This window comes from Rhea pennata, chromosome 8 (assembly GCF_028389875.1).
Source record: "Rhea pennata isolate bPtePen1 chromosome 8, bPtePen1.pri, whole genome shotgun sequence".
Classification (NCBI taxonomy): Eukaryota; Metazoa; Chordata; class Aves; order Rheiformes; family Rheidae; genus Rhea; species Rhea pennata.
Genome location: NC_084670.1, coordinates 30,871,960 through 30,899,462, shown reverse-complemented (window position 1 = coordinate 30,899,462; position 27,503 = coordinate 30,871,960). Strand labels below are relative to the sequence as shown.

The 27,503-nt window shown below is 41.4% G+C and overlaps 1 protein-coding gene across 1 annotated transcript; it reads left to right on the top strand.

The window, feature by feature from the left end:
- FAM20B (FAM20B glycosaminoglycan xylosylkinase) lies at positions 1-27,219 on the top strand. Its single transcript, XM_062581338.1, has 8 exons — positions 1-88; positions 7,817-8,347; positions 11,129-11,215; positions 13,704-13,813; positions 15,974-16,145; positions 22,265-22,456; positions 24,776-24,835; positions 26,023-27,219. The coding sequence occupies exons 2-8, from the start codon at positions 7,971-7,973 to the stop codon at positions 26,252-26,254; spliced, it is 1,230 nt and encodes a 409-aa protein (XP_062437322.1). The 5' UTR covers positions 1-88; positions 7,817-7,970; the 3' UTR covers positions 26,255-27,219.
- The last annotated feature ends 284 nt before the right edge of the window (positions 27,220-27,503 follow it).

Here is a 27,503-nt window from a genome sequence, read left to right as displayed (position 1 = left end):
AGGGGCATGGCGCCGGGCGGCACCATGTTGGCGAGCTGGCGGCGGCGGCGGCGCCGGCCGGGGACATGGAGCGTGGGCGCCGCGCGGGGTGAGTGCGGCGGGGGAAGGGGGGGCCGAGGCTGCGCGGGCCGCGCCGCTCCGCGCCGCGCCGCCGCCGGCGGGCGAGGAGGGGCCGCTCCGGTGCCTGCCTGCCTGCGTGGCTCGGCGGGGCGGTGGCACCTGAGGGGCGGACACGCCCCCGCCGCCTCGCCCGGCCCGGGGCGCCGTGAGGGCGGGGCCGTTGGAGCCGTTAGAACCGTTAGGGCCGTTAGGCGGCGGCGCAGGTGCGCAGCGGCTCGGGCCTGGCGGCGCGCGGCGGCCCCGCCGGGCCCAGCGCAGCCCGGCGCCTGCCGTAGCAGCAGGCTGCGGTCTGCGCAGCCCGGTCCGCCGGCAGAGCGGAGCCTGGCGCCCCGGCAGGTTTGCTTCGTTAAAAGCGCGTTTACGATTTCTGCGTGCGAAAGATCCATCTCCAGAAACGCCACTTGATTTCATCTGCTGATGGTCCTGTAACACACGTGAATGTTTATCTGCTGTCTTGCATTTCCTTGTGTGTCTGGATTGTTGGTGTCAGATGCAAAAAGACCTTTTACGGCTGTGTAATCTATCTTTTAAAAACACTTGTGAATAGCTGTCTTGCTGATGCATAAAGTACAACTTGCAGCTCAGCTAATGCCGTTGTGTAGTTGTGAAAAGTAAGATTTGTATGATTGAGCATAAATGCAAGGGGTTTAATGATTTTTTAAAGCAATTCTGTCTTGTTCCTGGTCGATGGAGCCTTACTAGGTAGCTGCTTGTATGAGTAGTGCAGCTGTTCTCGTTTGTGCTGGTTGAGGCACTAGTCCTAAAATACTTAAACGTTCTTGGCTCTGAGCGAACAGAGGAACCTGGAAAATGTAGGTTCTGCTCTTGTGAATTCTACAGCAGTGAATCTCACCCAACACTTGTGGGGGAACAGAGCATTAATACTCTGATTTGATTTTATTTTGAAGGTGACTCTGTGTACATCTCATGTCCTTAATTCTGACCTACTTAGTTGCAACAAAATTTGTTTCCGCTTGCAGTCTGAAGTCTCAGGCAGGTGAGGTGCTTTTCTTGAACTCTTGTACATCAACAAAGTTGGCATCTAAATTCTGACAGCAGAATCTCCTACCTTGTGGTTTATTGCTTTCTGCCTCCTTTCTTGCGAGTGATGGAAATCGATTGGGGCTATCTTATGGCAGACTTAGGCTTATTGTTGCTGAATACTAGATGGATGCCTGGACTTGAGTTGGATTTTTGGTGCCTGTGAACTGAATAAATATAAGAATGTCAAGCTGAAAAGGAGAATTACAGAATTTTCCTACTTCCTTGGCTTGACTTCAAAGCTGAACAAGGCTCCCTAAAATGTTTGCAGCTTTCTTTATTGCGGTAGTTATACATCTATCTCTAATAGTTAGGTAGAACTTCAATAACTTGGGTGGGGGGAAAGGGAGAATTGTTCCCTGAGTAGCAAATCTTAACAGATTTTCTGTTATTTTCTGTTCTGGATCTCAGCACCATCCACCACTTCCGTAACCCTAGCTCTTGCCCATGTCCCTTATGATTCCACTTTACAATATTTCTGATTCTCTCTTTCTCATACAGTACTTCCAGCTCTCTCCCATGTACCAGCTGTGCACACGATGGTTAGCCAGATGGCCAAGGCAAACAGACAACTGTTGAGCTAATGCTGCAGCCTTTCCTTTAGCTCTAGCCAGCTGCTAATTTCCAATAAACACATGAACTTTATCTTTGAAACATTTACTGTTTTGGGTTTTTTTTCTTTTTTTTTTTTTTTTTTTTTTTTTTTTTTTTGAATTAGCCAATGGATCCAAAAGTTTACTGGTAAAAGTATGATTATATAAACTTTGTTTCCATAGGAAACTGCTTAAAAGAAGGTTTTCCTATAAAGAGAAGAATTAGTGAAGCCTGGTTTCCTGTGAATTTGCTTGCCACAATATTACTACAGTAATTCCTGCCTGCCTTTTCTCTACCCTCCCGCCTGTCTCCCACGACCCTTAGTGCCTTGTGTACCCTCTGTCTCTCCTACGGGACACCGAGCTCCTTCACACCTCCCTGCTTGCCCCATATTCCTTGTGTAGCTAGCTGATTCAGATCTTACTGTTTGCAAAGTGGCCAACTAGCTGCTGGTAAAGACTGAGAATGTGGAATGAGTTATTCCTGACTTTTTGAGTTTTCTGTCCTTGATCCAGCAAGTTTTTTTTTTCTTTTTTTCTTTCTTTTTTTTAATAAATGCCTGTGGAATGGGCAAAGTGGACAGACAAAATGATTTTGTTTCTCAAATTTGTTGAGATGATCTAGGGCAATTACTGACATTTATAGTGATAGGCACAGAAAATACAGCAGTTAAAATATTTGTGATCTTTTATATTTTATCTGTACTCTAGCTGTCATCCGGAAATGCAGTGGTGGGTACGTAAAAGAACAGTTGTGTCTATAGATAGTATGAGTTTTAACAGAATAAGGGAATATGTAGGAAGCCTTATGCATGAGATTACTAAACTAGTACTCAGAATGATCCACATGCAGCGAATGGAAGTGACGGAATGAAAAAAATACAAGCTAAGGTCTGTGGGAGCCTGGCTAGAAAAGCTAAAGCAACAACATTTTTGCAGAGAGAAAAAGTTAAGCTACCAAGGAGTCTGCCAAAGAGAGGAGGATAGGAACAAAGATTGGTCTAATGAGACTGAAATACATTTTAGGAAGAGGAAAATGTTACTACTGTATACACTGTTTCTTCACTACTTCTTCACAGATTTACTGGAGAACTTTTAAAGACCTTTTCATAGGAGATCACAAGAAGCTTATTTAAAAAGAGGGGGAAAATCATTTAAAGCATACTTGCCCATATTTATTCCAGATAGTCATCTGCCTGAACTATGATATTCTGTGTCTGGGTGCTGACAGACCTAACATTTGTCTGATGTCAGACCTTTTCTTTCATTTGGGACATAATAAAATCCTTGTCTAATGTACACAGGTTTTTTGAGATAGTAGTTTTCTAGCCTTATAAAAAAATACGATATGTGACAGCATTGGTCTTGCATCTCTAATGAAAAATATTTTCTGAGATATACTGCTTTGTGCACTCTGTAGGCTGCTTACAGTAGGTATGATTTTGCTGCTGTTCATAGCAGGCAAGTTTCATGCTGCTTGTTGAACTGGGAGTGAAGTAGCATCATGTCGGTATGTAATGCTAGTGAACTTCTTTAGCTCAGGTGCTTGCATGCATAATGACTATAACAGATGCTATTATGTGGGTATTGTCTTGGAAGAATTGTTACTTGCTGAGAGTACAGATGTGACTATAAGTAGAAATAAAACCGGTCAGGAAATATCCTGAAGAGATGGTGAAAAACAGGAAGCCTTGATTCAAACCTGCCAGCCGACTACACTGTTAAAAAGCTGGTACTGTTGTTTACTTCTGTTTCTTTTTTTTCCAGTAGATCAAGGATATGATAAAATGGCACAGAGGGAGTTTGACTTTTCTGTGGTCCTGTAACATTTAAATGGAATTTGGATAATGGAGCAACAAATCTCTTTGGATTAAGTCTTCCGTTCACTAATGATGGCTGAATATGATGCAAAAAAAGAAACTTAGACAAAAAAATGAAAACAAACCTGAAAACTTACAATTACATGACCTTGGCAAGAGATCAGTGGCTGCTACCTGGTAGCGTGAGGAGTCTGTGTCCTGGGACTGTGCATGTAGGGATTAGTCTCTCGCTGTCACGTCAGCTCAGGTTGCAGGCTTAATATTTGTTTGACTGCTGGAAACTGTTTGGCTTCTGCTGCACTGATGCCTGTTTAAAGGCATCATTTTATCATTTTATACATCTCTTATTCCTATGGCTCTTGCACAAAAGTACTCATCCACAAAGGAGAGCCCTTTGCCTCTTTTTTGGCAAGTTGGAAGATCATTCGCTTACTCTGTATTCCCATCACTTTTTCTGGAACTGTTTTCTTTTTGTATCTCCTTCCAAGATTACCTCTGGGTTTACTTTCATCTCCTAGATGTTTTTGCCCTCTGTTTCATGGAGTTTTACTTTCAGCTTTGTCTCTCTCTCTCTTATTTTTTCCCTGTCCATTTGTTTCTGTAGCTTGCCTTTCCGTATCTGTCCTCGTTCCAGGGTCAGCTTCATGCTTCCTGAGTTTTCATTATCCTGCTTTTCCAATCCATCGTGACAGAGACCTGTCCTCATCTTCAAATTAATTTCTTCCAAAACAGTGTAAATATTTTCTTATGATATGATAGTGCTGTTACTCTTACGAACTTTAATTAAAAACAGTAACGCTTAAGTTCTTGCTCTCTGTGGTAAACTTCTTCATGAAGGGATTGATCTTTTATGTATATGTGTGTGTGTGTGTGTTTTTTTTTTTTTTTGTTTTTTTTTTTGTTTTTTTGCCTTGTACAGCAACAAACTGTGCAGCTCTGCAGCTATTCTGAAATTGATTGTATAGCAGCCTTAGGTTGGATCAGTCTCACCTGCTTAAAGCTGTAGAGTGCAAAATTATAGTAACAGTTTAGTGTAGGGCTGTTAGGGTTGATGGCGTAACTTGAGGGAAATTTTTAGTGAGAATTTCTTATTAAAGGAATTACTAAAATATCTTGTATCAAATATTTATTTTTATTTTTTGCTAAACTCTACGTAGTTGGAGATTTTCAGACAAAATGAGTTTCAAAACTATCACAAGGATAAGCTAAGTAAATGATCTTTAAGTAGTGATTCTAGTTATGTTGTGCCCCCCCCCCCCCCAAAAAAAAAGGGAAAAAAAAAGAAACAGAAAAACCCTACATCTCAGAGAAGCTCAGCATTCTTGAAAATCATACCAGGTAAATGACTGCCCAGCTTGAAGTTTAAAGGTGTGAAACACCTCTGCCCAGTACTTTAGTTGAACAGCATTAGAGTGAGAGACTTCTAAAGGATATTTATATCTCATAATAGAAAGTGTCATAATTGAGAATAATGGTTCTGAAATAAACAGCATTCTTCCATGCAAGTTCTTGCAGTTTAAGCAATGAATGAAAGTAGATCTTGATAACAGCAAAGTTCAAAATGATTTAGAATTACTAGAAAGTAATGAAAGAAATTACTTTCATTAAGTAATGAAAGAAATGAAATAACTATCTGAGGGCAGAGTTCTAGTTGGATCTACTTTGTTTTCTTAAGTTTAAAAATAGTGTTCGTTATTTACAGCCATTTCTCCAAGAGACGGACTGTAACAGTTCTGGTCAGGTCTATCTTTCTTGCCTGTGCTTACCCTCGTGTTTCCTGCGTGTAGCATGCAGGTTGTCAGGTTGTTTGGAGGAATCATATGGCGCCTGAACAGAAACAAGATGAACAAGAATTTGTTTTAATTTCTATATAAATGTCTAGCTTATTGTCTTTCATTATTAGTACAGATTGAAGTCAAATTTACAGAGCTGACAGGGGGCTATAGTATTGTTTAAAGCATCTGTGATACTTGGTGGATGCTTTTTACTCTATGTTCTACCTTTTCCTTTCACTTTCTTACCTGCTTCTACAGACAGATTTTATCTAGAGAATTTAAGAGGCAAAATGTGTTACCTGGGAAGAGCCAAACTGCACTGAGCTGCCACACAAAGCAGGACAATGGCAGCAAAAAAATTAAATAGTAAGCAAGGTTAAAAGCCATTCTTGTATATCATCTAAGGGGGTTGCCTATAAGTTTGAGTGGTGTTCAACTTGGTGGCTGTTCTGAAAGTTACTTCGCAAAAGATTTCACAATCTGTTAAAGAATTTCCTTGTCCCTGAAGATGGGCTTTTTGTAACTGTTTCCTAAACAGTTACAGCTAACAGTAACTGTTAGCTAAAAGTCAGTAATTAAAAATGTTCAAACTTTAACACTGATCAGGTCTTTCATGGAGTTTATTTTGTGAAGGTGGGAAGTATGTGCACGACAGGACATTTTTTTAGGTGGCAATGCGGACTTGAGTAACTTGAGGTGCAGTTTTGTATGGAGATGGACTTTGTACAGTTTCTGTGTCACCTCATTATTGGAGCTGCTGTGCCAACCTCTTTTCTCTCTCTAACTTGCTAACCAGTATTGAGCTGCTTGTAGTCAGATGATAAGCCATGTGCTGGCATAAAACTAACCTGTCCACACAAACCAAAGAAAATAGTTCATGTTTGGGTGAATCAGCAACTTGGTTGTTGTTTGGTTGAGTTGTTGAACTGGCTCACAGACTGATTGTATGAATGCTAGCACTGACAAATGAGAAGGTGGGAGAGCCGCATGGCTGGGAGGGGGAGGGTGAGTCTGCTGCTTACCTAATGCAAATTTACTTAAGGTATAGCAGAATCGCAGCCTAGGGCTTGCGTGTAGTTTTATACCAGTATTCTCATACTGTGCTAGACCTGATTCTGTAGTGATGACTTGTTCAGTGTCCAGGGATGCACCTTACTGTCATCTGCTCTTTGCTGTAGCCTTAACTCCAATACAGACGTACCTCACAAGGGATGCTTAGGTCTCTCAGAACAACTGAATCCCCTTGTGACCTTTGCAAGCAGAGCATGATGTGCACACAGACATTGAAGATGGTTGTGGTCTGTGTTTGGCCGTGTAGTCTTGTTGTCCCTTGATTGCTACTGGCAAATTAACTTAGCCTGTGCAGCTTGTTTTTCCAGTGACATGATTAATAGCGACTGGTTTATATGCTTATTGTTAAATTGCATGAGACAGCTTTCTTATATTAGTCTTACCACAGTTCAGGGTGCCGTTTGTGGTTTCCATGATTAACACAGTTTATGGAAAGAGAAATTTTCTGTTGACTCTGAGTGTTCCTCAGAGATGTGACTAAGTATCAGTTTCTGTTTGGTTTTCAACTATATTTCACTAATAATATGAAGATAAATTCTCTCTTTGTAATTGAATTACAGTTGATGAGCTGTTTATTATATGATCCCTGTATACTAAAACTTGGCTGGCAAAGGCTTGTTGAGAAGTGAGGCATGTCTTGCAGCCCACCATAAATATAGAAAAACAGTGTGACTTTATACATGGGTTAAATTTATGAGAAGAGGCAAAATTAGTGTTTTATTTTGTTTTTTCAGTGTTACTTTGGCATTGAGAATATGGATTTTTTTGTATATTTTTGTGGTCGTTAGTTTTACAATTGACTGCAGAAGGTGCATAGTTAGGTACGAGGAAATAAGGATGTCCTCAAATTGTTTTTGAGAATGAAGAAAAGGTGGGTTAACTAGACTAACTGAAAATGAAAGGCAACAGACAAATTAAGTCTTTTCTCTTCTTATACATTACATCTTTAGGAAACTACGCTATGTGGCTGCACAGGCATTGCTAGATGTCGGAGAAATCTGCATGGGAACTCTCTCGAGGGACAAATCTTTAAGAAATCAGAGGTCATAGGTTCTGTTGATAACAGGGAGGTGTTTGTGAAATTGAAGCCATTGACTTGCGGTATAATTTTCTGAAAATATTTTACCAATTGTAGTCACATCTAGCAATACAAGCTGTTGTGATTTCAGTTGAGTAGAGATGGTATCAGTCAATTCCTCCTTTCGTGTGATCACTTAAAGGCTATGGGGAGATGACCAACCCCTTACGTTTTAACAGAAATGCCAGGGCTTTAGGATACAAGTATATATAATCTAGCCTTATGCACCAAAAATGGACTAGATTTTGAACTTTGGGGGATCTAAAGGAAGGCATTTCTGTAAATTTATTTATTTATTTATTTATTTATTCTTTCTAGAGGAACCAGAAGATGCTGCGGTGGCAATAACTCTTTCTCAATGCAAGTTATGAATGAAATTCATCAACTAACATCTCACTCCTCACCCTGATCTCCTATAGACTTCCTGTAACGCTTGGAAGAAAGAGTCAGGGAGCAAGGGTTGAATGTCACCATGAAGCTAAAGCAGCGAGTTGTGCTGTTGGCCATCCTCCTTGTTATCTTCATTTTCACAAAAGTTTTCCTCATTGACAACTTGGACACCTCAGCTGCCAACCGTGAAGACCAGCGAGCCTTTCACCGTATGATGGCGAGCCTCCGTGTTGAACTAGACCCCCGACTTGACCATACATTGCAGTCCCCTTGGGAGATTGCAGCCCAGTGGGTGGTGCCCCGGGAGGTGTATCCTGAGGAGACACCTGAGCTGGGGGCTGTTATGCATGCCATGTCGACAAAGAAAATAATAAAAGCTGATGTGGGATATAAAGGGACCCAGCTGAAAGCTTTGCTGATACTTGAAGGAGGACAGAAGGTAGTCTTCAAACCTAAGAGGTAAATATTCCCTTCAATGATTGAATGAATTACTACTTCATGTATTTTTGTCTACATGCTCTTTTGCTGTGCTTTTAATTTACAAATTCATATATAAACAGAATCCATTCTGCCGTTTGGGAGATGGGCAATATTGTGTCGTGCTCATCTTCTAGTCTCATTCGGTGGCTCTTCCAACTGACTCCTAAGCAATATAGCTTCCATACTCAAAACAGCCTTTCTTTAGGTTAAAAGAATAACCTTCTGCTCAGTCCCAAGGGAATGTTGGTTAAGCCTGGTGTTTTTGAGCAGTGTCTTGCTGATTCTGGATTTACAGGTTCTGGAAGTGTCGAGAGAAATCTTGCCTGATCTTCCTGAACAAGAGTCATGGCAATCTTCCATGTGAGAATGCAGTTCAAGAATAAGGAAGGAGTGAGAATTGACACCGGTCTTAAAAGTAGATCTGGGTGTCCAGTGTTTCTGCATGATGAATGCAAGAATGGCTCACTAGGTCAGATTGATCCTGTCTCTGCCACTGGCTGACAGTGAGTGCCAGAGGGGCAATAAAAGAATGAGGTGTGCTGGCAGTGATCCTTGGTACGCCGTGTGTTTACAGTGATCAGCAGCTCAGGGACTTACTAAACTAGAGGCAATTGGATGTAGTTCTTTCGCATTTATTTTGATAGTTGTCAGTAGGGAAATTTGACGGGACAGAACATTTATGAAGAGTCTTGGGCAGGCCTATAAAGCTTTCTGGATTGATTGCCTTTGGGAGGAACAAAGATGTAAGGATATAAGGCAGGTGTTTTGTGGGAGTGCACTGTAAATATGTAGTGTTTGACATCATGAAATAAGTACGTCTCTCCCTAACGGATGTTGGTTGAAGGAGGTATGAAGTTTTCCTGTCAGGGTAATGACTGATTAGAGAATGAGAAAAAATATCTGCCCTCAACTACTTGAATTCACAATGCTGTTCCTGTATGGTCGCTTACTGGTCTCGCTGGAGCTGCACTGAAGGGCTGGGCTGTGTTTAAACAGTATGAGCCTTCTGCACAGAAGTGTTGGTGGCACCACAGACAGCTTTTCCAATAAACACAGGAACAAGACATGGCATTGCTGTAGCGTTTTCTATGTAAGTGAATGCTATAAAGTGTTTCTTGAAGCATTAAATTACATTCCAGTAATGGAACATCTGTGTAGGCCAACAAAGTGGCCTACAAGTATGCTCCATCAAGGACATGTGCAACTGGGAATGTTTATAGGAATGCTAGACAGTTTATGGGAATACTAGACAGTGTGGCCTTGGCCATACTGGTACACTCATGTTCTGTTTGTGACCACTGAATGGCTTGACATGTAGATAGAGTCTTGTTTTGCTGCTGCAAGATAATATGTTTAAACAGTCTTTTTGAGAAAGCTTACTGGTTTGGGAAGAATGAATTCTCTTGATTTGCCATTTTTGTTTTATAAAGATTTTATTTGCTATGCAGGGAAGCACTAAGCTGATTGTGTTTTACCCCCAAAAAATCAGCTCTACAGCTTTCAAAGTGTGGCCATACTTTCAAAAGCCTGCTGTAAATACATAGAAAAGACCTGATTTTGAGGACCTGTTTTGAGGATAGCCATCTCATCTCAAAATTACTTGAAGTCCATCTCTAAGTTTGTAATGATTAAAACTCGCTGCCATTACATGCTAGTAGTTTATGTGAAATAAGATGCTTGTCTGGAGCAAGTTCCAAATTTGACAGGAATCTGCCTCCCCAGAGCTCTACATCATTTAGTACTAGTTAATTCTCTCAGCTTCTAGCAGTGAAGCTAAGGCATTTACTCAGTCCGATGAAATGGTCTATTGTCTTGCCCTAGAGGTCTTCTCTGGGCAGGGTTAAAGCATCCAAGTAGAGCATTGCAGCTGAACTTACACTGCTGCTTGAACCCTGAGTTTGTTAGAAATAATCGAATTTATACAGTTTAGATTCATAGGTGGAAATGAGAAAATAGATAATCTATTTTGGTTTTACTTAATGTGAAAATATAGTTCATTTCACCCATTTGCTCCTCAGTTTTGACTGTGGTAATTTATGCATATCTGAAGCATACCTCTTAAGGAGTATCTAGACCTGATTCAGGTTTCAAGAATCTCTGATATTTTTACTTGCCTTGACTAGTTTGGTAACATCTTCGTTATTTAAAAAACAAAAAAAAACCCAAACACAAATCTTCACTCTGCCAAAATATACCATTGCTGCTGTTATGTGTGTCTAATTTCTTTTTCTTCTGTTCATTGTGCCTTTTCTCTACCAAAATAAAGGGCCTTCTTATAGCCAATATTCTCCTCAGATTCATGCTTGCTGATCTTCTAACTACCAAAGATTGCATTTGGCATTTCTGCTGTGATATCAAATTGTATTTTCATGTTAATCTACAATCCATTCTAACCCCAAATCATTTGCACAGTTACTGCTTGCCAGTATAAATAGTCTCTTATTCTCTGGTTGGGTTTGTATTCTCTGTTCTTAGATGTGATTTGGCATATAGTTGAATTAAAACTCATTAGTTTGAATGGGCCCAGCTTCCCAAGCACTTGAGACCACTGTGAATTACTGACCTTTCCTCCTTGTTTACTTCTTCATCAGTCTGTAAACTGTTTCCTCTCATTAATGATTTTTCTCTCTCCCATAAGCAATCATTTTGAAAGTGACCCAGAGTCTGTTTGACTTGGTGTTGTTCATGCACTTTTTACTCTGAATGGCAAAGTTGATGAGAATCCTGCATGAATCACTTTCTGGCTTATTGCAATTACAGATATGCCAGGGACTATGTTGTGGAAGGAGAGCCATATGCTGGATATGACAGACACAATGCAGAAGTAGCAGCCTTTCACTTGGATAGGTATGTATCTGTTAGATTATTTGGTTTTATTGTCTGTGGTGTATTTTTTTTCAGAGTTGGGGGAAACGGGGCAGACATCTCTTGAAGAATGCATCCCAGGTGTAAATTGTTTCTAACATGTGCCTCTAACAAATTGAGGCCAAGAATAAAAACGAACATTTATTTTGTGAAGCTTCATTTCAAAGATCTGTGCCAGAGTCTAATATTAAGCTTTTTGTGAAAAATTTGAAATGGTGGATGAGGGACTGACACCACTGATGTTTCATATAATATGGAAAAAATTGCTTAGCCAAGTCCTGTGGAAAAGTCTGAAACACTAAAATAATGTCCAGTGTGATTAAAAAAAAAAAGTCTAATTAGGCTAATAATTCTAAATATGAATCAGTGCATCCTGCAGAAAAAAACAGGTGTTCATATCCTGATTGCATTCAGGGATTTCCAGGCGTTACTGTGGACTCAAGCTGGAGGTGCAGCTACTGTAAGAAAAACAGCTAGAGGAAACATAAGGAATGGGATGGAAAATACTAAATGCTGAGTATTGATAGCTACAAAATGTAAGTTAGTGGTGCAGTTTCATGTAGAACAAATGACTGCAGTTTTGGTCTCTCCTTTTTAAAAAGACTACTCTTCTGCTTCAGAGAAGGTTTATGAAGCTAATTAAAGATGTGAAAAATTTTCATGTGAAGAGACTTAAAATCTTGGGAATAAGAATGATGAGCAACTAATAAAATAAAGAACAGAATGGTCCAACTTAAACTGAGATTTTATTCTTCCTTTCTCAGTACATAAATAAGAAGCTTCTTACTGTGGCCAAATTCATAGGTGGTGAGAGATACATTTATTAGTCCTGATTTATCTTTGGAACTTATTGCACAGGCTATGGAAATTACTATTCTAGGAAGGTTTTGTGATAACTGGTTGTATAATACCAGCACTGTCATTGGAATCTTCAGATGGTGGATGAAGTTGAGATCTTTGAATTACTTTAAGACAGGAAGTTGATCCTGGAGCCAAATGTCTATTATTCATTTGTGTTTTTAAGAAAAATACAGTGTTCAGTTTCCCTGAAAATATGAAGATCAAACAATGTAAAGGAACAATTAAAAGCCGCTTTCTGGCTAGACCAAAGTCCAAACTCCTTTTGTCCTACTTCTTCTTTACTTTCTCTTTGACTGTGTTGTGGTGCTCGGTTTCTCTAACCTTTCTTGCTTCAGATATGCACCTTGATCTCTTTCAAGAATACTTAGCAGAAACTACCTGCCCACATAACTTTTGCATGCACTGTTGTTTTGAATGGTGGCAATTAGATATCTTGGCCCCAGGTGCTATTTTTTCACCAAGAACCTGAATGATGATGTGTGCTTACTGCTAAGGGGGAGGCTGTATTATCCAGCATACTGAACTTTCACCTGTGGGTTTGAACTTACAGAGATGAGTTTTCCAGATCTAAGTTCTGTGTTTATTAACCTGTAACTCCTACATTTTTCTCAAACTGTGCGCAACTGTCTTATTGGCTGTGACTTTTGTCTTTGTGCTTATGTGATTTGTTCAGGCAGACGTTTTGTGTTGTCCTTTCTTAGAGCTGTTTTGTACTTTAGAGGCAGAAAGGAACTTACTGCTTGAATATTTTAAAAATAGTTTGCAGCTGTTAAAGAGCAACTTTCCCTGTATCTCTGTGGAATGGAGATTGTCTGTTTTTCAAAAAATGGGAAGGAAGGGAACTGAAATGTGAAGATTATCAGAAGTGCTTTAAGAGAGGTAGATCTGACATTGCACTTACGTTTGTAGTCCTCCTTTAAGCACTCTTAAAGTCTCATTACAAATACCCAAATCATTTGCAGTCACAGAGCAAAGGCTGTGGCAGACATAAGGGTGGAACCTGGATCTTCTTACTGCCAATTTTTTGATTATCCTTTCCACCTCTTTTTTTTTTTTTTTTTTGATGCATCAAGCATTCACGTTTGTTCTACCACTCTCCCTTCCTTCCTCTCCCTCATGCCAAACAAAATAACTTCCAGACTGCTTGCTTTGAAGTGTCATTGAACTGGAGCATAAATGTAAGATTTTACTAGATACTAATTCCTGTAAATTATAAATGATCTTTCCAGGTGAGCAGCCTAAAGGCTGTATGGTTAGTGCTTGAGCTTGTACACAAGAGAGATGATGGATTTTTTTTTTTCTTGTATGAGATCTGATTTCTGGGAGTTGGAGCATGATGCATCCTGTGTTGCTCTTCTGCAAATGCTCTAATAAAAGAGTGTTGTTGGCAGCCTATAAAGCAAATTTTATGCTTTGGCACTTAGGAAAAAGGAGGGTCCTCACTTTGCCCTGGAAAAGAGAGGAGGTTGTCATGGGGTTCCGACTTTAGTCTCAAATCTGTGATTTCCTGCAATGGCACAGAGACCTTTTAATGTTTTTTTAAAATTTAGAACTGCTGCCTAGTGTCAAAAATTCTCATCCCTCATCATGTTCTTTCACCCAAAATCAGAATCCTAGGTTTCCGACGAGCTCCATTGGTGGTTGGCAGGTTTGTGAATCTTCGTACAGAGATCAAACCAGTTGCCACAGAGCAGCTTCTGGGTACCTTCATGACTGCGGGTAAGTGGATTCTATGTATTATGCAGCCTGGTAAAGAAAATCATGTTAAATGAGAAAAAGAGCCATGGGAATCTGACACAGGTCTGGAACAGTTAGCTATGGTAGTGGAAGGTTATAAGCCTCTTTCAGTCCCAAGAGAAATTTTAACACTTGTAAAACTCCATTTGGTGGGAGAAGAGGTCTCAGTTTTCTCCAAAAATGTAGTTGGTTTTATCTATAACTTCTTTCTGTTCCCTCAGGCCGCTGTTAGAGATTTTTTTTTTTTTTTGAGTATTTTCTTTCTGATGTTAGAAATGGTTAGAAAGTCTTTGAAGACTTTGACTAGACCTGAAAGAAAAAAAGGAATTGTATTTAACTCTAATGTAAATACAGTAGTTACTTGGGATAATTTGTAGGGTTGGTGCATCAGCTGATGTTAGATGTTTTCTGTGCCACATCAGTCTACTGAGCATTCCTAACTAAATGCATCAGAACTTCTTATGTTGTTTACAGAAATAATACTGTGAGGGGCACTTAATGGGAATTGTTAATGTAAGCGCCTACAAGGTGTTCATTAAGCACCCAAAAGACTTATGCTACTGCCTTAACTCCTTTGGGCTTTTTGTGAAATATGAAGGTACTGTTTTTTTTTTCAGACAGAATCTAGAGTCAGTTGTTCATTACAGCTGATATATATGTGTGTGTGTATTTCTTCACCTACTAAATTTGCTTAACACTTAGTTTTAAGGTTTAGCTTTCAGATGAGAGTAGCTTTGCCTTGCCAACCTCTTTTTGCATTCAGATTGCCTCAGGCAAACTTTACTTTTTTTAATTTCAGCCAAAATAGCTAGGCAATTTTCTAGCAAAAAATGCTGACTTGAAAAGTATGACTCAAAAAAAATATTTGTTGCCTTTCCTTAGATTCCTGTTCTGCAGAGCGTGAACTAAAAAAATTGACAGAATTGGGGAAATGTTTTTGTCAGGAGTAAATCACTTGTCGACCCAAATTTAACCAATTTTTCTGAATTTTTGAAGAAATGATAGTTCAAACGTATTCAGTAGAGCTTTGCTAGAGCTACAGCTGAATTCTGGGAAATTCTGGCCCTTGCTAGGTCAGCTGCACTTTGAGTAGAAAGAGAGATTTGCAAGACTTTTTATGCAAATAGACATGTGGTCCACTGCAAGCTCTCTGTTGTAAATGGTCATCTATCTGATGTCCTGAAGTTATCTGATTCAGATATATGAGGAGCATCAGAGCCAGGTCTGGATGGAGAACTGCAAAGGAGTGTTGGCTGAGTAAAGAATTGTGATGTGGAATTTGCACACACGATGTAAGGCTAGAGAGTGAAAAACAGATCTGTCAGTGAGCTGGGCCTGTGCTGGAGAGGATGCTGGATGTGGAACCAAAGGAAGAAAGGGAAGAGAATAAGGGAAATCAAGGAAGTGAGACTTAGTTGAGGAGTGCTTTGGAAGAACATCTGTGCATGTGGAGCTGTGATTGACTTGGCAAGGGACAAAGTAAAGAGGGTTAGAAGGATGAAGCAGAAGAGGTTAAGCTAAATAAGTTAATAACATCCTCTTCCGTAGCCATTAATGGATTGAAGACTGCTGGGTTTCATTACTCCCCGCCTGTCAGAAGACATCCATGAAATTTGACAGATCCATGATCCTAGGTCACATAGGAATGGCAGCTCATTTTTATTTCCAGCTCAAGTAGCAGAGATGTGTGGCAAGTCTAAGGGCTCCAGCGTCATTTGAGTGGTACTTTGTCTTTATTCACCTGACTTTTTTCATTTGCCTTTTGAAAAAATCAGGAAACCTGTCGTGTGGAGTGTGTTAAACAAGCAGTGCTAAGGTTGCGAAGTCAAGTCACTGAGGAATTAGAAAGGGATCACAAAAACTTGTTGATAATACAGTATTGCCTTAACTGTCAGTATGGTTAAAAACGTTAGGCAATATAATTACTGGCTTCTTTGAAAATTAATCTTTCGTGGTGTTTTGAATGAATGAACATCTATTTCATCTCTTTTGCCCCCCACCTTAGAGAGGAGGAAGCATGAGGTGAAGTGAAGTCCTGCAGCAGGGGTGTCTTTGCTGCAACAACATGCTCCTGAATTTCAGTTGACGTCCCTTGGATTAAATTCTGCTCTTGTGATGTCTTTGCTTTGTTTTGTTTTTAAGGTAATAGCACTTGCTTCTATGGGAAGTGCTACTATTGTCGAGAAACAGAACCAGCTTGTGCGGATGGAGATATCATGGAAGGGTCAGTGACTCTTTGGCTACCGGATGTTTGGCCTCTCCAGAAGCACCGTCACCCGTGGGGTAGGACTTACCGTGAAGGGAAACTTGCCAGGTATGAGAACCTGATAGGGTTCATCCTTATACGTGATAATTTAGACTAGAAGAACCCTTGCAATACAATGGCTAATTACAGAGCAGATGTTCTCAAAATCTGGAGTTTTAGCAGTGGCTAACTTGACATGATATTAGAAGATGTCTAGGATGAGGTTTAGATTAAAATGAGCAAGAAAGAAATTTTCATGATTTCTCAGGATACTGAGTATTGTTCTTTTTCTACTTTTTTTGCCTGGAATATAGCTCAACCACACAATCACTCCAGGCTTTGGACATCTTGGCTGTGGGCAAATCAAGGTTCTTCTCTTTTTCTACTAAACTTCTTTTTTTTTTTTTTTTTTTTTGGATGCCTATCTTTGGCCTAGTAAAATACCATGACACTGTGCTATTTTATGATAAACCTAATTTCATGATCTTTAAACTTTGTACAAGAGTTGTGGGAGATTTGAGAGGAAGGGGGAGAACCAGGAGCTAGGCGGGTTGTTTTTCCTTTTGCTTTTAAGTGTTCTTTACTTGCCTCAAAAGTTTTCCTAGCAAGATTTAGTATGGTTGTGAAATAGAGAACTGCTTGCTTCTTTATGACCTTCTCTATATGTATATTTTCTGCAAAGTGCATCTAACCTAAATGGGTAAGAATTGAAAAGTTCTTCACTGATACAAACATCACTAGTATTTGGAGACTGTGCTCAGCATATAAAAATTGCTTTTAGAGAAGGACAAGAATGGAATCTAGCTGCTGCATGTACTAAGATATACTATATCAGTGTGTTTGTGAAGGACATCTACTTGCCATGACTAAAGCAGATTTTATTGAACTTAGTAATATTTTTGTAAGTGTTGGGCCTAGACAAGTGGTTAGAAAAAGATTTTTAGTCCTTGAGCCAAAACTTCCATTGATTCCCAATGATGTGACTGTTCTCAGAAAGAATCTCATATTCAGTGACTTCACTGAAATGTTTTAGAATATTAAATGTACAGTTGGCTTTCTGAGCAGCAGAAGTTACCTCCTTTTTAAAAGGTCACAATCAGCTGTATTTAGTACATGTTAAATTGCAATAATGGATCTGTTGAATTTCTTGGAGATGTTTCTTTTTTTGAGAGGTTGTTTTTTTATCACAGAGGCCTTCTTGCACGTGATTTTAACAAGTTAAAATCTGTTTTAATATTCACTGTATTTTAAACTTACTTGGTTTTGTCTTGCTGTGATGGGATTGCAAAATTCTATTTCTGTGTTATGCGCCATGTCATGTTGTACTTCTCGCTCTGAGAGCATCAGGTGAAACATTCTATATGTTATGCTCTCCTTTTTTTGCATCTGATAATTATGGAGAAATAACTTTGTAGGAATTTTCTTCTCCATTTAGCTGCTTCTGCTCTGCCCCAAGTTGACCTTTTGAACACAATTCATATAGAGCCATTAGTGTACGTAATCCTAATGGACACATAATAGATAAAATCTCTGACCTTTGAAGTCCTACGCTGATACGGTATGAATGATCTGAAGTAAACGTTGGAGAAAAGTCTCTCTGGAAAGACTGAATGAAAAATCAGAGGAAGAGGAGAGAGAACACCATATATCAGAAAAGCTCTTACAAGGAGATTAAGTAATGATCTAGAGGAAGATGAGAGAAAAAGAAACATTTGAGGGAGAAAGAAATGTAGTATAAAGGAAATATGCTGAATACAAGGAAGAGTATATGATGAGACTTTGGTTTTATGCTGAAAGATGAATGCAAGTTTGACGTTGCAAAGGGAAGAGGGAACTAGAGTCAGGAATGAGGAGTATTTGTGGTATATTATCCCAAACATCGAGAAGATAAGCTTTTGGTCACTGTATTTAGGATAACTGGAGGAAAAATGACATATTGGGAGCTCTGAGCCTATATCTGTAGAAGATAGGGTGGGGCATGTGACAGCTGTAGCAGTTAAGTTTGATATTCCCCCTCCTTTTGTGACTTACTGTGCGATTTTGAACATGTCAGTGAGTTTCTCCAGCTTTTGTTTTCTCCGTTTCCAGTTCACAGATGGTTTAAAGCATTTCTAATCTAACTGCTATTTAGCAAAGGACTGTTTCAGTCCCTGGAACATGTGGAAGATGTGATGCTTGTTATTTGTGATGACATATGGAAAGGAGATGTGACTGTTTTGGTGATGGTGGTGTACAGCTTTGAAAACTAAAGAAAGAAATGAGGAAACTTAAAATCCTAGTTGTGGAGAATTGAGACATGACATCCATGTTATAAGACTGCAAGTACGTAGAATTGTAGAATCATAGAATCAGTAAGGTTAGGAAGGGACCTCTGAAAATAATCTAGTCCAGCCTCCCTGCTCTGCAGGGTCACCCAGAGCATGTTAGACAGGGTTGCAGCCAGGCGGGCCTTGAAGATCTCCAGAGAGGAGACTCCACAGCCTCTCTAGGCAACCTGTTCCAGGGCTCCATCACTCTCACAGTGAAGAAATTCCCCCTCACGTTCAGGCAGAACTTCCTGTGGTTCAGTTTCTGCCCATTGCCTCTTGTCCTGTCACACAGGACAACTAAAAAGAGTTTGTCCCCATCCCCTTGGCACCGTCCCTTCAGGTATTTATCAATAAGATGTTGATAAGATCCCCTCTAAGTCTTCTCCTCCCCAGGCTGAAGAGGCCCAGCTCTCACAGCCGTTCCTCAGAGGGCAGGTGCTCCAGCCCTCTGATCATTGTTGTAGCCCTGCGCTGGACTCTCTCCAGTAGCTCCATGTCTCTCTTGTCCTGGGGAGCCCAGAACTGGACGCAGTACTCGAGATGAGGCCTCCCCAGGGCTGAGGAGAGGGGCAGGATCACCTCCCTCGACCTGCTGGCAGCAGTCTTCCCAATGCACCCCACGATACCATTGGCCTTCTTGGCCACACAGGCACATTGCTGGCTCATGGCCAACTTGTCATCCACCAGCACTCCCAGGTCCTTCTCTGCAGAGCTGCTCTCCAGCAGGTCAGCCCCCAGCTTGTACTGGTGCCTAGGGTTATTTCTCCCTAGGTGCAGGACTCTGCACTTGCCCTTGTTGAACCTCAGGAGGTTCCTCTCTGCCCAGCTCTCCAGCCTCTCCAGGTCTCTCTGAATGGCAGCACAGCCCTCAGGTGTCTCAGCCCCTCCTCCCAGGTTCGGATCATCAGCAGACTTGCTGAGGATGCACTCCGTCCCCTCATCCAGGTCACTGATGAAAAAGTTGAACAGGATGGGACCCAGTACCGAGCTCTGGGGGACACCACTAGCCACACACCTCCAGCTAGACTCCACGCCACTGATGACGACCCTCTGAGCTCTGCCTTTCAGCCAGTTCTCAATCCACCTCACTGTCCACTCGTCTAACCCGCACTTCCTGAGCTTCTCTAGGAGGAGGTTATGGGAGACAGTGTCAAAAGCCTTGCTGAAGTCAAGGGACACAACGTCCGCTGCTCTCCCCTCATCTACCCAGCCAGTCGTTCCATCAGAGAAGGCCATCAGATTGGTTAAGCAGGACTTCCCCTTGGTGAATCCATGTTGGCTACTCCCAAACACCTTCTTTTCCTCCATACGTCTGGAGATGACATCCAGAAGAAGCTGTTCCATCACCTTTCCAGGGATGGAGGTGAGGCTGACCGGCCTGTAGTTGCCTGGGTCCTCCTTCTTGCCCTTCTTCAAGACTGGAGTGACACCGGCTTTCTTCCAGTCCTCAGGCACCTCTCCAGTTCTCCAGGACCTCTCAACGATGATGGAGAGTGGCCTGGCAACAACATCCGCCAGCTCCTTCAGTACCCGTGGGTGCATCCCGTCCAGGCCCATGCATTTGTGGCTGTCTAGCCTGCCCAGAAGGTCTCTAATCCTTTCCTCCTCAACCAAAGCAAAGTCTTCGCTTCTCTGGACTTTCTCCCTCACGTCCAGGCTGCAGGATTCCTGAGGGCTGTCCTCAGCAGAGAAGACTGAAGCAAAGGCGGCATTCAGTAATTCTGCCTTCTCCGTATCCCTTGTCACCAGGGCGCTCTCCCCATCCAGTAGCGGACCCGCGTTTTCCCTAGTCCTCCTCTTGCTGCTGATGTATTTGAAGGAGCCCTTCCTGTTGTCCTTGACATCCCTTGCCAGACTCGACTCCAGCTGGGCCTTAACCTTCCTTGCAGCATCTCTACATACTCTGGCTGCGTTCCTATCATTCTCCCACGTAGCCTGTCCCCTCTTCCACAGTCTGTGTACTTTCTTCTTCTGTCTGAATTTGACCAAGAGCTCCTTGCTCACCCATGCAGGTCTCCTGCCCCTTTTGCTGCGCTTCTTACTCATAGGGATGCACTGCTCTTGAGCTTGGAGGAAGTGATGCTTGAATACTAGCCAGCTCTCATGGACCCCCCTTCATTCTAGGGCCTTAACCCCATGAGATTCCACCAGTTAGGTCTCTGAAGAGTCCCAAGTCTGCTCTCCTGAAGTCCAGGGTTGCAGTCCTGCTTGTTGCCTTACTTCTTTCCTGCAGGATCCTGAACTCCACCATCTCGTGGTCACTGCAGCCAAGGCTGCCCCCAGCCTTCACATCTCTAACCAGTCCCTGTCTGTTGATAAGGACAAGGTCCAGCAGGACACCCTTCCTCATGGGCTTCTCCACCGTTTGTGACAAGAAGTTATCGTCAATGCATTGCAGGAGCCTCCTGGACTGTCTGTGCCTTGCTTTGTAGTCCTTCCAGCAGATGTCAGGGTGATTGAAGTCCCCCATGAGAACCAGGGCCTGTGATCTTGATGCTACTTCCAGCTTTCTGTAGAAGGCATCATCAACCTTCTCTTCCTAGTCAGGTGGCCTGTAGTAGACACCCACAACAGTGTCCCCTGTTTTAGCCTGCCCTTTGATCTTTACCCATAAGCTCTCGGCTGCCTCCTCCTCCTCCTCCCCTCTTAGGCCTGCCTCCAGTTGCTCCCTCACATAAAGAGCAGCTCCACCACCTCGCCTTCCTGGCCTGTCTCTCCTAAAAAACACATAGCCATCCACGGCAGCATTCCAGTCATGTGGGCTATCCCACCATCTCTGTGACTGCAATGAGATCATGGCCCTGCGATCGCACACAGATCTCCAGCTCCTCCTGTTTGTTCCCCATGCCATGTGCATTAGTATACCTGCATTTTAAAGAGGTGGTCATGCCTGCAGGTTTCCCAGGAAGGGTGTACAGGGGTCCCCCATAGCCATGTCCGAAACACACATCCTCAGCTGCATGCACCCGTTGGAGGCCCCCCAGCCCAACTTGTGTTTTGTTGTCTACCCTGTCTCTATGACACTCCCCCTCCTACCTAGTTTAAAGCGCTCTTTACTAGGCTGGCAAACCTGCTTGCAAAGGCAAATGTGCCCTGCTTGGAAAGGTGAATCCCATCTCTCCCCACCAGTTGTTGATCTTCAAACCGTGGTCATAGAATCCAAAACCCTGTTGCCAACACCAGTGGCGTAGCCAGTTGTTGATTTGGAAAATCTTCCTACTCCTAACATGCCTAAGTTATGTATGTAAGGATAGGAGAGAAAAGGGAAACTTGAAATCTTGCCAGGAGAGAAGCAGGTAAGATACTCTGAAAGAAAAATAGGGAGTAAAGTAGCATCTGTGAGTGAGGGAGAATGAACATATATGAGGTGCTTCCTCTTAGGCCAGTGGCGGTCACTAGTAACCATGATGAGGTTATTTGCATTAGAAGGAAAAATGAGGAGAGGATCACTGGAAAGACAGACTGATGGGAATGGGTCGAGGCAATATAAATAAACGCTGTACTTGAAGACCTTAGGAAATTAAGGGAGGCAAGTCATAGCAAAAATCTTGCCGTGAAGCATGCCAACCATGGCTGAATGTGAGCAGTAAGGAAGCTAACTCTGACCTTGTTTTCTGTAGGCAAACGATGACTAATCTTGTATGAAGACTACAGTTTGCTTTGTATGTTAATACAGGATATTAATGTAGGAGTTACTCTATTAATAAGATACGTTTGTCTAACTCTTTTGTCTTTGAATAGACTTAACTGTTGTACTGGCCTTTTCTTTAAGCACAAATATGAACAAAAGAGCAGGTATAAGTACCTCACAAGTCAAATGGTGTACAATGATGGAGCTTTCCTTGAAGATATGATTTAGTTTCTCTTGTTGTCGCACAGGTGGGAGTATGACGAAAGTTATTGTGATGCTGTGAAGAAGACTTCACCCTATGATTCAGGTCCTCGTCTTCTTGATATCATTGACACTGCCATCTTTGATTATTTGATTGGGAATGCTGACCGGCATCACTATGAGAGTTTCCAGGATGATGAAGGAGCCAGTATGCTCATCCTCCTAGATAATGCCAAGAGGTGAGGATCACGGGAATCCTGGTGGCAAGGCAGTGGCAAGCACAAAGGCACACATTTATCTGCTATGTGTTTCTTTTTTTTTTTTTTCTTTCTTTCTTTTTTTTTAAGTATTTTTTCAGTAATATCTTTTGGGTACTGAAAACCCAAAGCTTTTCTTCTTATTAGAAATTACTTACCAAATATTGGGGTCTTTCAAAGCCTGTGGCACTTACTCTGTCTTCTAGATACGTAATTAGGACTGCACCGGGCAAGTCTTAATCAAACTACAAAGACTTCTAAATCAGCACAATGTGATTTGAATTTTAAGAGAAACTTTCAAATGTTTGTTTGTGTCTTCTCTCCTTCCTCCTCCCCAGGTCCCTCCCTATTGTGTTTTCAAGTGGTGGAGGATTATAAACTTAAGATTTATTACCTACTAGCATGTATTAGGGAGTGCTGCAGTAGAAGCAGATCATTTCAAAATGTGTCTCTGAATAACCTGTTGTTCCCTGCCTTATGAATCTGTCTACTGCAGCAATAAAAGTCTAAAAACTTAAAATGGAGATAAATTTGCCATTGAGAGCAAAATAGGATGATGCCCAGTGTGTGTTAGGTACTAACTGCCTAACTCACCAGCCAGTGAATTCTGAGAATAACTGGGACTGATGAGAAAAAGCCGTACTTTCGTGCAATAACCTGATCAGAAGTACCACTTTATGTAGCATCACACCTTTAACAAAGTCCCTTCAGTATTTTTAGCCCTATTATGAACGTGTTTAATTGTTGTTATAAGATATTAACCATCTTCACAACAAAAAGGAAGCATGTTGTAACTGGGAGGAGCTGATGAGAAGTCCTGTGTGAGGCCAGTCTTTGTTGTGTATGTGTAAAATGTGAGTTGCTCTGTCTTTGCTATCCATTCTAGCGTATTGGCTGGCATGTTTGAAATTAAAAATCCCATTGGACATAACTTGTTTAATTCTTCTTAAAAGCAAAAATAACCCATCCTGCTTTTTAATGACTTAGGCTAGAGACTCTCAAGCTTTTTCCTGATGAGTATCACCATCTGCAGTGGCAGTGAGTTTCACCGTTGTGAATGGATCAGCTTATGGTTGTTAGCATTGGTGGTTCCTGTGCCTCACTCTGCTCTGCAGTGGCTTTGCATTTCCCGTGTAGGATGTATACGCTGCAGTTGAGACTTCTGAGCTAGACAGATCCTTGAAAGGCTTACAGTTATCACTCTTTCCTCACTGATCTTTATTTCCAGTTCTACTTTTTCTATAGTGGATTCTGTCCCTCTCTTTCTCCCATCCATTGTTCTCATTTGGCTGAATTGGAAGTGACTGAGTATTTTGTCTTTGGGCATCAGGCTTTTCAGTAATGCGCCTTCAGTTATGCCAGCAGATGTGTTCCACAATGAGTGTGCTTAATTATTGCTGCTTTCAGATTGCTGTAGGTGAATTTGGCAAATACTATCTTTCTATAATGCTCTGCCAATAGTCTAGGAGGAAGTTAGTGTATCTGTCACTGGAAGTAAATATGATAGTTGAAGGTCATGTCAGACCTTTTATTACCGTATGTGCTCATAACATTATGAAACTATTTCCTCTGGGGCTTTGCAGGCTTAGAAGTAAATTGTTTTCCTGACAACTTGAATAAAGTTCTTCCAGCTTCTTTGAGATAAGTGCTGTGTGTTGGGAGAGAACAACTATTAACAACAGAATTATTTGAGCAGAATAATGCCTGACTTGTAGTATAAATTATCCTTATTGAGGAGAAAGTTCTTTGTTGGAAACGATGTTATGAGGAGAGAGAAATAATGAAAAAAAAATTCAGCATGTGTTTAGGTGAAGCTTAAAAGTACTATGAAATCCTGTTGAAAGGTGCCCCTTTGAAAGTGTTGTCGTGAAATGCAATCATCTTGTTGAAAGGTGATCACCTGTATGTTTGAATCGTTGGTCTAAGCTTGGCCATCTGAAATGGCAATTTCATTCATTCCCTGTCTAGCTGAGTCAAATATGCATTGCTCCCCCTCTTTATGTCCAGAATGCAAATGAGCTCAATTTCTAAACTCCTCTGAAGTTTGTTTGCAGAGTGCCTTGGCCAGATAAAGACCTAGGTACACTGATACTGCTTCTGTTTATCTGGTATGTTAGCTGATGCTCTTGACAGTTATATCTGTGATTGGTCATGGCCTACTTATATTTTAACTTAAATTATTTGAGCTGTTGGAGCATGAAATTGTCTAGTATTGATTTTTGAATTCTTTACAAATCTGTTGATGATGTGAAAGACATTAAGTGTTCAACTGGTCCATTTGTTTTTAATTTTGTTTTTCAGCTTTGGAAACCCTGCCCTGGATGAAAGAAGCATCCTTGCTCCTCTCTATCAGTGCTGCATGTGAGTAGAGTACAGAGATACTTTTTACTTTTCTTGTGCAATTACTCTCCTTAGATAGGTGTTTACTTGGGAGTTTCTTGAGCCTGTCCTTGAGGGGTTGTGTCCCTGAATTGCTCAAGGTTTGCAAAACCTATGCAGAAGGCCTGAGCAGTCACCCACTGCTTGCTCTGAGCAAAGCTCTGTGCATCCTACAGTATGTCAGACCTACATTCTTCTGCGATTCTCTTGGTGTGTGTAACACAGAGTGAAATTATGTGATATGAGTAACAGTTGGAGACGTACAGTTGGAGGCATGTGGAGAACAGTTTAACTAAATGGTTTTCAAATTCCTTCGTTTTCCTACATTAATTTTAAATGCACTTTTAATTTTCTGTTTTATGAGGATCTTTTGGCATTTCTGTCTCCTTTTTTCAGAGTCTCCTAAACACAGCCCCAAAAGAGAAATTTATCAGTGTAACAGAGTTTGCAGTTCCCTCCTTTTCAGATATCCCTTTTTTCTAATACCAGGCAAATGTTATAAAAGAAGTCACATGCTAAAATCTATCATAACAAATATATGGTTAAAACAATTATGGTACATGCCATCAAGGGCTAAGAATAGAGTTTAAACTGGTGGTGCTAAAACATGGTAATTTTGAAGACAATCCCAAGAAACTTCACAGACCAAACAGTTTATATAGAATAACATGAAAAGTGCAATGGCAAATGGAATATAAAGATCACTGATGCATCTGTTTCTACTTTCAGTGGAAGTTCTGTCATGAGACTTTTTGTCCTTGGTGATTAACTCTTGGTCAGTGATGCTCTTCCTGAAGTAATAAGAGTTTTCTTTTGAATTAGCAGTTAGGCTGGTTTACTTTCTTCCCTTTTCGAACTTTGGGAGGCTCAGGACTGAAGAATTTCCTTGCTAGCAGTTGAAAGTGTTTTCATATAATAACTCTCGTAAGAATTGCGACATGTTGGATTCTTACTTCTTCACCTTCAGTTTTTAAATCTTATTTTGGTATTGTGTATGCTGGCAGTTATAACTGGACCTTTTCATCCCCAAACCAGTTGTGGTTAGACTTACTATTTTCTGTTTAGATGCAACCATGATGTAACAGGCTCCCTCAAGAGGCTGGCTTTTGGTATTGCTTATGAGACTTCAGATGGACAGTGCAGATGATGTGCATTTCTTTCTTTTGCAGCATCCGGGTTTCTACCTGGAACAGACTCAATTACCTGAAGAATGGAGTGCTAAAGTCTGCCTTAAAAACTGCTATGTCGCATGACCCCATCTCACCAGTGCTTTCCGATGCTCATCTGGATGCCCTAGATCAGCGACTCCTCAGCGTTCTGGCTACAGTGAAGCAGTGCACAGACCAGTTTGGGCCAGATGTTGTGCTGGTGGAAGACAGGATGACACTGTCTCATTTGTAATTGTAGTGGAACACAGATGAAACTCCTTTAAAAAAAAAAAACAGAAACAAAAAACAAAAACCCAAATCATAGAAAAACAGCACAATCAGTTCTAAAAGGCTGTGGCCAGGATGAACTGAAATGAACAGGAAAACTTCCAAGCCAGAGAAACAAAGGTGATACTGGCTTTTACCTTGGGCTGACAGCCATGAGAGGAAGTGGGAAGTCTTGAGCCTTGGACGGCTCAGTACCCATAATGGCATTGTGGCCATTGTGGTGTGTCCATTGCCGGCAGTGGACATTGCACTGGAAAAAAATGGCTCTTGGTGTTGGTGGAAGTGTGTAGAATACAGACACTAATTTGTGGACTGATTCTAGAGGGGGCAAATGGAGATGAACAGTGCAATCCTTTCCCCTTCTCTTCCCCACATATACTCTTAGGAGTTTTTGTCTGATTCAGGGTTGTATATAATCAGCTATGAGCTGGTTAGGCATTTTACTGCTTCTCTAAAGAAAGAGGAAGTGGTGAATAAAATTAATTATTAGACTGAACAATTGCACCCCCTCCAGGGGTGGGATGTTCTTGTGAATGCCGTTAGGTGTGAGAGAGGGGACCTCTGCTACTCAGTTGTCCTCTCCTTAAAAGTCTGGGACAGGGGTTTGCCTTGTACGTGATAATGCTTCAGTATTATCACTGAAGTCTTATCAAAGATTTATCCACAGGGTTGGAGATTGAGGGGAGGACAGGGTGGTTAAAAAGCACTTAATCATTAAGGGGTTAACCTAAGTTTCCAGGAGAAATTTCCATGTGTTCTATCACTGTTTTCTGTTGATAAGGAATCTAGCAAGGTCTGAGTGTAGGAAATCCCCTCCTTGCAGTCCTGTGTCCATATTAACCAAATTTTTCTTATATTGTAGCTGAAAAGCAGGACAGAATCTGTCCTTGGAAGCAGGTTCCATTTAGCCAGGTTATGCTGCTTACTGTAGGCCCTGTTTAATGGGGGGGGGGGGGGGGGGGGGGAGGGAAGAGGGTGGTATTTGAATTCATAGCACTGGCAAAAGAGTTGTATTGCTGAACTTCTCCAGTAATCAAGAGCTGTGGGCAAGGCCCTGAAGTGTATAGAGAACCCTGAGCCATGCTCTTTTCCTCATCATCTTGTATGGAGGGAGCTTCTTGCTGCTTGTGGTCATTATCACAGCTCGATGCTGCTGTTTTGTGAAACACCGGCAGTTTTTTAGTCCCATCTTCTACTTGACCTGGCTTGTGGCT

Bases quoted from the DNA above. Each gene is read 5' to 3' on its own strand.
- FAM20B (XM_062581338.1), top strand. From the start codon at position 7,971: ATGAAGCTAAAGCAGCGAGTTGTGCTGTTGGCCATCCTCCTTGTTATC. The intron at 22,457-24,775 runs GTGAGGATCACG...TTTGTTTTTCAG, and splicing joins CTCCTAGATAATGCCAAGAG to CTTTGGAAACCCTGCCCTGG. The intron at 24,836-26,022 runs GTGAGTAGAGTA...TTTCTTTTGCAG, and splicing joins CCTCTCTATCAGTGCTGCAT to CATCCGGGTTTCTACCTGGA.